General features: G+C 43.9%; 1 protein-coding gene across 1 annotated transcript in view; it reads left to right on the forward strand.

Moving 5' to 3' along the window:
* Positions 1 to 4930, forward strand: part of LOC146173064 (uncharacterized) — a 37902-nt gene extending 32972 nt beyond the window's left edge. Inside the window, exons 3-5 of the mRNA XM_084584889.1 lie at positions 3085 to 3158; positions 4031 to 4108; positions 4679 to 4930. Of these exons, the coding sequence (XP_084441015.1) occupies positions 3085 to 3158; positions 4031 to 4108; positions 4679 to 4809 (283 nt within the window). The 3' untranslated portion in view covers positions 4810 to 4930. The remainder of the gene's footprint in view (positions 1 to 3084; positions 3159 to 4030; positions 4109 to 4678) is intronic.
* Positions 4931 to 12242: the final 7312 nt, after the last annotated feature.

Genomic DNA, 12242 nt, shown 5'->3' on the forward strand with positions numbered 1-12242 from the left:
ATCACCCTCCTATATGAAAGGAGAAGCCTGAGGCAGCAGCTCCTGCCAAACGTTAGGCAGGACATATATGCACATTCAGTGCACCGCCATACCAGCTGCCAGCAATCGCATGCCAGCGACATGCTCGGGGTTTTTCGCTCATAATGCCAGGGACAAATCCGGAACCAGGTTTTCGTGAATGGTGCCTTTAGCGCTATTGCATTAATGTTCCGGTCTGTCCAGCTTAGGCCCTTTCTTTTCTTTCACTGCCCAGGCTAGGCATTTTTAAACATACAAGTGCTTCGATCAGGTATCGGAGATAATCTATGCGAAATACTACATAAGCGCCAGCGCGGAAAGGCAGCAAATCTCAAATCAAAGCTCTCATGTTCCCCTTCGCAAGCCTGCCAGCTTCCTCATTCTCTACGCAGGCCAGACGAGCCACGGGGATGAATGACGTCAAACCAGAGACGGCCTCCACTGGCCCTTCTCTTTGACTAACTGGAGAAGGGTGGTCGTAGACCAATAATTGTGTCAACAACTCGCTACACGCTTTTCCATCGCGCTTTTCGGTTACACACAAGCATACAACCACACAAAAAGAAGGCTTTTAGTTTCTATTTCTAGTCCATGTAAGCTTCAGCGTGTACTGTGGTTCGGTGTGGTGTGCCGCTCATACACTCGTGAGACTGCGAACACACACACACACACACACACACACACACACACACACACACACACACACACACACACACACACACACACACACACACACACACACACACACACACACACACACACACACACACACACACACACACACACACACACACACACACACACACACACACACACACACACACACACACACACACACACACACACACACACACACACACACACACACACACGCACGCACGCACACACACACACACACACACACACACACACGCACGCACGCACGCACGCACGCACGCACACACACACACACACACACACACACACACACGCGAACACACACACACACACGCACGCACGCACGCACGCACACACACACACACACACACACACACACACACACGCACACACACACACAGGCTAGAAAACCAAGTAGGAGAGTGGAAAGCCTCTGAGGAAGAACGGAAGGAGAAGAACACGGCAAAATTGTCTGATAGCAGTTGATGTAACTTCGCTATTAAGTACTCTTAAAGAAAATGTTTGCTGCCTTGCGTTCCGTGGGCGAAGCCTCACAGTCACCGGAGAAGAAAATATTTTCTACCCGAAGGTGGACAGGGGTCATTTAATAGAACTTAACGAATCTGCAAAGAAATTTCGACGTTTATTTTCAGCTCATCTTCCATGCTGTAACATTATGTGGAATATGTTTAGTGAACGTTGAGGGCAGAATATTACTAATAATAAGGATGAAAGAGCGCAATTATGCGTAGGCCAACTAGATGCCAAAATAATTGTTAAACAATTATTTTGGCATCTAGTTGGCCTACGCATAATTGCGCTCTTTCATCCTTCTGAAGATAATAAAACGCAGTTAACTTAATATCTACAAGAAATTTAAAAGTCTAGTTTGACAAGGTATATAACCGAAATTCGTTCGACAAACGAATTTTTCTCACATTTATTTGGCATAAAGCTGTAATTTATGCGGTTGTGCAAGTAAGCCCTGCACCTGCTTCCTGATGCATTCTGTGTCACTGGCAGACACTTCGCAGATCGGATGCTATAGTTCACCATTTATTGTATTGTTATGTGGCGCCTCGCATTAAACTACTACCCCTTGACTTGACAGTGGCAAGAAAATCTAGAAACAGTATGTGTTCCGGTCATAGGCTGTATACTCCTCTCATGCCCAAACCTCAAGGCCAGTGGATGGCGCAGTTGTGACCTTCAACTCTCGCGCTGCGCAGCAAACATGTCATCTTCACCGTCGTGTCCAGGAACGAGAGCACACCTCCGATCACGCCTCGTGCAAAACTGCAACTCTCTCTCGCGCTGTGCAGTAAACATCATCGTCGTCATCAAGTTCTATCTGCGCTGATCCTTCATTTAAACTAGGCAGAACGCCATACACACACCCTACATCGCTAAAGACAAGGACCGCAGCAGGACCAGACAGGCTGTCGAGACATTGAATAACGATAAGCCAGGCTAGCCCGGTGTCGAGAAGTTCACCAAGCGGCAGCAGGAAGCGAGCCAAGCGGCAGCAGGGATTGCGGCTGCGGCCGATGATAGCGCCCATGAAACTTGGTTCAAGGATAATTAAATCTGTACAATTTCCCCCCGAAAATTTTGCCTTTCAGTATGTAGCTCTTTTCTGCTCGCTATGATTTAGGTATCGCGTTCCGGGAACTTCTGATTTCTGAAATGCACGTAGTTTTATTAGGGGAATGAAGATCATACAGTGTTTGTGTTCGATTCAAGACGAATGAAATTTATTGAATCGGAATTTACGAATGATCCAGAAAATTTATGCTTGTGCTAAGTACGTTACGTAAGGAAGAACAGCTGAGAACTAATATGGTCACAAACTGCTATTTCGCTGGTACTTTAATGACAAGGTTACGAAAGCTTTTATTGAAAAGCACTTCGGTCCTGTAGAAATACTCAGCTCGCGGAGCTGTCGTTCTACGGGGCAATAACCTCATAAAATTCATCTAATCGCACAGACTCTCATACGGTGCGCACCATTATCATAAAATATCTTACATAAGTTATGATAATGTACAAGAAACTATGAGACCTTATGCATTTATATGTAACCTGTATGGGATTTCTTATGTGAATTGAGTGAGATTGTGTGCGAAAATGTGAGGTTATTGCCTCATACAATTTTTTCATTAGACACAACATATTCGGGCATGTGGGCTCAGAACGGCAGCAAATGTGTTCAGTTTGCTCACCTCGATAATACTTGTTTGGATTAGCATAGTTTTTATTCAGCGAAATGTGCACTGTCGCTGGGACAACAATTTGATTTATATTTTAAAATGTCTATGATTTCACTTAATCATAACGATGCCATTGTGAGATAGGCTGAGGCAATAAAAATGAAAAACCAGCACGAAATTGATTTCTTTACTCTTTCAGGCGTGGACGCTTTTCCATGAGCTCATCTGAATGCTACTCAACCAAAGATGCTGTCACATTTGTTCGTGATGATGGTAAGTTCTCTATAGCCTTCGATCTTTCCTATTTGGGATCAATAATAAAGTACGAGAACGTGATGGCGCACTGGATTTGTTTTCCCTTCACGCACTGGAAGTGATTAGTCGCTAGGAAAAAGAATTGTCAGTCTTTGAACGCATGGATGACGTTAGAGCGTTCATTGTGGGCTGGCGTAAAAGCACGAAACGGCACCCTTTTCCTAATGAGAAATTATTCGTTCAAAAATCGTGCTCATCTAATTATTCGAAATATAAATTCGAAGAAATGCATATATAACTTGCACCGGCTCTTTTAAGGACTGCACATAAATTGACCACTTATAACCACGTCGTCTTGTGGCATTCCTCTTCAGAAAAATAAGTAAAAAATGCAGCATTGAGCGCTTCATATACCGGAGAGGGGACAAGTACGGTCTGTATATAATATGAAATGCAAATTTTTCTGCTGATGCTAGGTATCGGTGTATAAAAATAACAAATAAACGAAAAATAGAAATTTGATAAACATCGTCCCCGTTGTGTGAAACGCTATCTTCATTACCTAATGATGGAGTTTAAGTGTCCCTAGGCGTTTCATCTTACGACATCAGTGCGTTTCGCTGAACGCGCATTGAGACGCATCAAGTTTCAAGAAGCGGCGTCTGATCTTACCGGTGTCGTCATTGCCTGGCCGCCTATAAGAAAAAATATAAAAAATTTACAAAGGAAAAAGAAACCGCTCGTGTGTGCGTGTGTGTGTGAAATGCTATCGCGTCATACTTTTAACGGCGGCGCTTAAGTGTCTCCTAATTCTTTGTTCTATTATTGTGTCTTTATCAGTATATCCACAACTTAAATAACCTAGCGGTCTTTTATATGTTGCATTTCAGAAAGCACACAATCGTTTCACATTATATACACGGACTGCCAGATATGTTCTATCCTTCGTCATCCATATGCTGCTAACGGTGAGTGTACCGCTTCTACAGTATACACGCACTAACTCTATCCGCAACTAACGAAACTTTAAGTGCATTATCTAAGTGCATTATCAGAAATGCAAGTGCATTATCAAAAATGCACTTTCAAAGCTAGCGCTTGCAATGTAACAAGCGGAAATGTCATTCACGAGCTCATATTTACTGATTTCGGCATTAGCTTCAGTAGAGAGGCGATATTTAACTTGTAGTATTCGGTGATGTTCTGAAAGAACAGATGTGTAGTCTTGATATATGCTTTATGGATAATCGCAAGTTATGAACTGAAACATGTGGTCGACGGCAGCCGAATAATTTATGTCTTGTAGTGATACTTTTCTTTATGCGTTACTCACGACCCACTTATTAATAGTATGATAAAGGAAGCATCAGATGCGAACGGTAGCCATTTTATGGCAAGCGTCGATGCACTTAACAAGCAGATGCAATAAAACGTCACGTGCGCGAACACTGTATTTATGTATTTGTCGCGCGACGGACGCAGTGCTTGACATAGATTATAAAAAGTTTTTGCTGGAATTAATGGCTGAAAATTCGCAGGTTACGGATGTTCCTACTGGCGCCGGACCAGTACGCTACACGAGTCAGACGACTGCTGCAAATTCATCTACGACCAGAACTGTGGCACATCACCAATGTACCAGATGTACGACCGCTCGTGCCAGTCTTAGGCACGAAGCGCCCAGCATCAGACAGGAGTTTTTATTTCGATAAATCTTTAAAACAAAACCTTTACTACGCCCTTCAGTAGCTTGGCCTGCGTGTTTTTCATATGCAAGAGCATGGTGCTGTCAGGCGGTAGCTGGCAGCTGACATGTCCGTGCAGTGATTGGCCGTAGGGTTGCCTCTCCTTTCATATGGGATGTGATCAGCCTGCCATGACATTTGAATTTGCGCCACCCCTAGGCCGTGCAGGCATGTTCTTACGGCTTATTTAAAGAGGCTTTATATGTTGCTTTGTGGCCTACGCTATTGCGTCATATTCGTGTTGTTGTTGTTGTTTTCCTCTAATGTGATGGCACATACCCACACAGGGGGATCGGCCAAGAATTGGGGTGCAGAGATGTCATGCAGAGTGTAGTCATACTCTTAAAGGCGGAGCTCGCCTATTCTGCTACTTCGTCTTCTAAATCGCATAACTGCTTCTCTTTTTCTTCACACAAATGCAACCTACGCTATTGCGTCATACTCTTAAAGGCGGAGCTCGCCTGTTCTGCTACTTCACTTCGTCTTCTAAATCGCATAACTGCTTCTCTTTTTCTTCACACAAATGGCAACCTACGCTATTGCGTCATACTCTTAAAGGCGGAGCTCGCCTGTTCTGCTACTTCACTTCGTCTTCTAAATCGCACAACTGCTTCTGCTTTTTCTTCACACAAATGGCAATCTACGCTATTGCGTCATACTCTTAAAGGCGGAGCTCGCCTGTTCTGCTACTTCATTTTGTCTTCTAAATCGCACAACTGCTTGTGCTTTTTCTTCACACAAATGACAACCTACGCTATTGCGTCATACTCTTAAAGGCGGAGCTCGCCTGTTCTGCTACTTCACTTCGTCTTCTAAATCGCACAACTGCTGCTTTTTCTTCACACAAATGGCAACCTACGCTATTACGTCATACTCTTAAAGGCGGAGTTCGCCTGTTCTGCTACTTCACTTCGTCTTCTAAGTCGCACAACTGCTTCTGCTTTTTCTTCACACAAATGGCAATCTACGCTATTGCGTCATACACTTAAAGGCGGAGCTCGCCTGTTCTGCTACTTCACTTAGTCTTCTAAATCGCACAACTGCTTCTGCTTTTTCTTCACACAAATGGCAACCTACGCTATTGCGTCATACTCTTAAAGGCGCAGCTTGCCTGTTCTGCTACTTAACCTCGTCTTCTATATCGCACAATTGCTTCTGCTTTTTCTTCACACAAATGGCAACATACGCTGTTGCGTCATACTCTTAAAGGCGGAGCTCGCCTGTTCTGCTACTTCACTTCGTCTTCTAAATCGCACAACTGCTTCTGCTTTTTCTTCACACAAATGGCAATCTACGCTATTGCGTCATACTCTTAAAGGCGGAGCTCGCCTGTTCTGCTACTTCATTTTGTCTTCTAAATCGCACAACTGCTTCTGCTTTTTCTTCACACAAATGACAACCTACGCTATTGCGTCATACTCTTAAAGGCGGAGCTCGCCTGTTCTGCTACTTCACTTCGTCTTCTAAATCGCACAACTGCTTCTGCTTTTTCTTCACACAAATGGCAACCTACGCTATTGCGTCATACTCTTAAAGGCGGAGCTCGCCTGTTCTGCTACTTCACTTCGTCTTCTAAGTCGCACAACTGCTTCTGCTTTTTCTTCACACAAATGGCAATCTACGCTATTGCGTCATACTCTTAAAGGCGGAGCTCGCCTGTTCTGCTACTTCACTTAGTCTTCTAAATCGCACAACTGCTTCTGCTTTTTCTTCACACAAATGGCAACCTACGCTATTGCGTCATACTCTTAAAGGCGCAGCTTGCCTGTTCTGCTACCTAACCTCGTCTTCTAAATCGCACAATTGCTTCTGCTTTTTCTTCACACAAATGGCAACATACGCTATTGCGTCATACTCTTAAAGGCGCAGCTTGCCTGTTCTGCTACTTCACTTCGTCTTCTAAATCGCACAACTGCTTCCGCTTTTTCCTCACACAAATGGCGAACTTCATTCGAACCGGTATATGTCTTCCCAAATATACACATTGCTTGACACATTACCACACAGCCTTCCAGTCCCCTGTCTACCCTTTCCCGCCCCCGTTGCCCACCTTTCTCATCTCCTGGGACCTCCCCCTTCAAAATGCCCTCGACAGCTTCGTGTCGTCTAGAATTGTAATAATAGTTTACTCAAGGTTAAAGTCCTACTATGCAGCGTTAGAAATGGTAATAAGCATCCGCCAATACCAACTGGAGTGCCAATTCTGAACGATGTCGCTAAAAGGTTAATAAGTACGCACAACCTCCCCCTTCAAATTACCCTTGACATCTTCGTGTCATCTAGACCCGGCTGTGATGTACGCGAGGTTCGTAGTCATCCATGGAGGAGTCGCACGCTTTCGCTTTGTCTTTTTGGGTTTAGCGCGTGTTAAACCTTTCCTTCATTTTGCCAAGAAAGCTCTCTTTGTTAGCTAAGAACGATGTGAGCCCGATGCAGCTGTTGCAGTTTTGCAAAGATGCATTCAAATGCTTAATGCTATTGACATTATTTCGACTGCAGTAGAGGCTCAAGACGTTCGAAGCCTGCAGTCGTCTTTTAAAGTGCTGATGTGTCCTTTTGATTTGATGATTTTTTGTTTACATTGTGGTATCGAGCTCAGTAAAAAGTAAACATAGAAGCGACGCATGGCACTAATTGAATGGTTCGTAAGAGGGACACCTCAGTGCATGCAGTGAACCGTTAAGCACGTTTACTGAAAACTACTGATACTAACGGGATGATGGGGCCGGAATGTTAATTCGAAAAATGTGGGCTACTGGAAAAACGCAACTATAGCTAATGTGAAGCCTGTTTTTATTCCTACAACTCATTTCCTGATGCTCTTATCGATACTAGCCTTCTAGCATTTAGGCGGAAACTATTGATTTGGTTTACTTAATGAGATTCAACATCCCAAAGCGACCCAGAGTATGAGGGACGCCGTATTGGGGGGCTCCGGAAATTAGGACCACCTGGGAATCTGGGCACGGCCGCGGCGGAAAGCCGCGGCCGGGATTCGCACTCGCATCCTTGGGCATAGCACTCTAGCGCTGTAACCACCGCACCACCACGGCATGGGAGGGGGGAAGAGGGGAGGGGAGGCAGAAACTATTGCCGACTGATTAGGATCTTCATGCAGGTGGAGCCGTTCTTCTAATTAACAAAAGCAGAATTGGAAGAGGTCTGCAAAAATACCTTTTTTACTTGCCCCAAGCTCAGTGCCGATGTACTCAGCGTCACGTACTGGGCAGAGGCGGGCATCAGAAATATGTTGCCTACTAACTTCAATGACAAAACACTGTCCGTGTGGTGTTTTGCAGTACACTGCTGTTCTTGCTCGGTAATAGTGTTTTGCCCAGTGTCACGAATCTTATTGCTATTAGCGACAAAAACATATAAAGAGGAAAAAAGCAAAACTACGTGGGATGTGTTTCGAGATGCGCCAGCAGTCATAATTGGCAGCGTAACAATGAGTGGACTTCCACCTACAGCGGTTCAGAACAAATTGTTTTCGAAAAAATAAATGTTTTTAGTGGAGAAAAGAACCGCGACATGCACCCTGCATTTCATGAAGGCCAGGAGAAGAGCAAGAGCAAAGGCTCCTGAAGTCAAGTTGGAAGGCTCTTAATACACTGTTTATGTAGACGTGGCGGAATACGCAGGAGGTAACTCTTTTGTGGTCGTGGGTGTGAACGACTATGGTAAAACATTAAAACCAGGTTATGTAAGGACAAAAAACACAGGGACGCTGGAAGAGGCAGAAATTACTCTGTTGAGCATGCGTCCGGACTGCGAAGCTCGGCGTTACGCTCATGCACAGGTGCAGTTCAAATGAACAAGGTCTAAAAGACAAGAGGAAAAACAGGACTATCGCAGACTACCGATTGAATTTGTATTGAAAAACAGGCCTTGATTTCTTACTCCATCACACAAGGTCAGTAACCGGGGAACACGGAGCACAATCATTGCCTACACGACAATCATTATGCTTAGATGCCTAAAGGCGAAAAAAAACGGAGGAAAAGACTAGAGAACAGGCAGATCCGTTAGTTATAGTCATAGCAAAATCAGAGTCAGTACATCGTAGTAGTTTGCGCTAGTTCTGTTTCCTTTCCTCTTGTCCTTGTTTTACCGCTCAACATTTTTATGATGCCTCACCGACTGGCCCTCACGAAGGTAATAATCGAAGGTACGCTCAGCCCATGCCCTGCTCAGGCCAGTTCCCACAGGAGCTCAAGAGCACTACTCACTATAGTCAAGTAGATTCGTGCAACATAAGTAGAGAAGTGGCAAGAAGAGATATTTTTCTCCCAAAACAGCTTGAACAAAAAAAAAAGGTTGTTTTGTAAAAACAAAGTGTACAGGCAATTTCCACCTCTCAGTAAAGGGCTTTCATCTGTAATCTGCTTCGAAGTTCCCAGAACCGAACTGAAAGAGTTGCACAGATATGGACCTAATTATTTCGGATTGTCTCTATATCTGTTTGTAGTCCTTATTTATGTCCTCTATTTTCCAAATAATACACACAGAGACAGCCGTAGTAATTACATTTCCTTCTTATGAAAACCATTTTATGGTTGGAAATCGTGACGCAAAGGCCTCGTTTGAAAGTAGATGAAATGAAAATACGCTTGTCCAGCATTAGAAAAATGGTTCACAAAGACCTTAGCTGGTATGATATTATTCAGTTACATTTTCTAAAGCGTACAAATTTTTTTTTGGGAAGTCAAGGCAAAATAAATTATGGTTAGATTTAACCTTCGCTATGAGGTTATGACGACATAGCGTCAATATGGCCCTTTTGAGGCCAAGGATAGTTTTCGCAGATCACATCGCAGGCACAGACCTTGCTTTATTTTTCTTAAAACAATTTTATTTCTTTATTCTTTATTTGCTGGTATTTGGCATAAGCTGCTGTCACAGAGCCCCTAAGATATCGCTCTAAATGAAATTTCTTTAATAGCTAAACCATAACAAATTTTTTTTTGCCAGGTACATATTTTCTGCGGGTGATATCTGCAAAGAGTGGACATTTGTGATAAACAACGTAGCATGCTGAATAAATAGTTGCAAGCTACAAACTTTCACATTTCACCTTAATACCTTACAGACCCTCGTCAGAAGGTATTACATAAGGGGTTGGGCACATAGAAATTAATAACAGAGGAAGTATACATGATTCTACAGAAACAAAAAAAAATATACAAAGATTATCGTTGTTCAAGTACACATGCGATACAGTCAAATAAGGCAGATGTGCAGGTGATGGCAGCGAGTTCTCGGGGAAGGCCGTTCCATTCGCTGGCAGTCCGGGGAACGAATGACGAAGAGAATGTGGCCGTGCGGGCGCGAGGTCGTGGAACTTGCTGCTGATGGCCGGCGCGAAGAGAGATGCGTGGTGGAGGTGCGCAAATGTAGGGTTCCTGTCTGAGCTGAGAAAAAAAGAATTTGTGGAACAAGCATAAACTATAGCATTGCGCGACGATGAGCAAGGGCAGGGAGGTTGGACTGTGATTTTAATGATGATATACTGATGTCACAAGAATACGAAGAATGGATGAGTCTAGCTTGAAATGATTCAAGTGAGTTGGATAGGTGTGCTTGTAGATAACACTCGATATCGGTGCAAGAATTATTCCGTTAAAATAATGCCCTCGGGACCCTCACGGAAAGGCAACTGTTGACAGGCGTTGGGCTACGAACGTTATATATTTGCCCCGGTCTAAGCGAAAGACAAGCAGCAGAACACGAAACAAGTGCTCTCTGTACACGGCCGTAAGATCTGGCTTTTCTGGGTTTTTCCGTGTGGAGTTGAACAGCCAAGCAGACGATTCTCGCATAAGCATCATGATCTGGTCGCATGTTTGATCTTGCTCTGCCCCGCCTCAGCGCTGCTGCGCCCAGCAGTCGACGGTCGCGCGGTACTGTTCGATACTGAATGGGTATCCATGGAGACAATTTGATGAATCTCCGAGAGGGATCCGCTTTTTGTCACTCGATAGCAGAATTCCGGTCCACTGCCACTTTTGTGTTTCGAGTGCGGCTTCTATCAGCCGCCTTAGGTTTTCTTTGTTCTGGGCAGAACGCTGATGGTATAATTTTATCTCTCTGCTTGACGCGCTGTAAAGCTCGTGCGCTCGTCATAAGCTTTAACGAAGTGTTTGATGAACATATCTTGCGCAGGCTAATTGAGAAGCCTTTCCGCTATGACCTGGATAATATCTTGATGTTCTCATTTCCTATCTCATCTTCTTCGTTTGGGGACACTTCTTTAGATGTCTTAGTCTACTCTGCCCCCAGCTCAATACGAAGTGTCATTTGGGATCACGACAGCTGACTATACTCAGTAACGACGATGTCTTCCCAGGTATTGAGGAACTCCATGTTGTCGCTGAATTTCCGAAACTACTTTTATGAAAGAGTTCTGCGGCTTTATCTGCTTTTGTGAAAGAGCTCTGCGACCTTATCTGCGGCTTCGTCGGGGAGTTCGCTTTTGTTATCTCTTTACTGACATAACTTCTCACCGTCAGCCCCGACATGTCGGGTTTGTCATCAACGTGCGAAGAACTTTACAATACTACGGTCTTCTCACGTATATGCTCCGAAAGTGTGTCATTTCGACCCTTGCGCCCCTGCAGGACTCCACGCGGATGCCAGCTTTGATTTGACACAACGTTGGCTTCCTTCGGTGCCAACATGGATTCGCATCGTTATTTTCCCAAGCAGCACACTGAGCAAAACAGTAACTACAGTAACTAGTAGGACGCTTCCCTACTGAAACACCTAAAGTTCTACGTGGCAATAACCTCATAAGATCACCTCATAAGATCTAATCTAATCGCATAGACTCTCATACGGTTCACTTCTTTATCTTAAAATATCGTACATAATTTATGATAATGTACAAGAAGCTATGCCACCTTATGCAATTATATGCGACTTGTACGTGATTTCTTATGTGAATTGAGTGAGATTGTGTGGGAAATTGTGAGGTTATTGCCTCATACATTTTTTTCAGTAGGGTTAAAAAAGAAATGCTGGTTTTAAGGGGGATCGCTGAATTTCTTCTGTCAATAGAAGTTCTATTCAGTTTAGTTAACGTAGAAAGACGGGCTAGTTGGTCTCGATAAGTAGAGTGCATATTTTGGCAGCGTAAAATTAAAGACAGGACTACAGGAGAAAGACAAGGGACAAACGCTGTCCCTGTCCAGGGTTCGTCCCTTGTCTTTCTCCTTTAGTCCTGTCTTTAATTTTACGCAGCCAAAATATGCACTCTATCTATCCAGTTTGTTCACCATCGACACTCGCCTCTAAGAGTCAACGGAATAATTTATTTGCATTGAAATAGAACTCAGCTCAAAATGTGCGATACCGATTT

The sequence above is a fragment of the Amblyomma maculatum genome, chromosome 11, assembly GCF_055883805.1.
Source record: "Amblyomma maculatum isolate TAMU_Amacu chromosome 11, ASM5588380v1, whole genome shotgun sequence".
In the NCBI taxonomy this organism is placed as follows: domain Eukaryota; kingdom Metazoa; phylum Arthropoda; class Arachnida; order Ixodida; family Ixodidae; genus Amblyomma; species Amblyomma maculatum.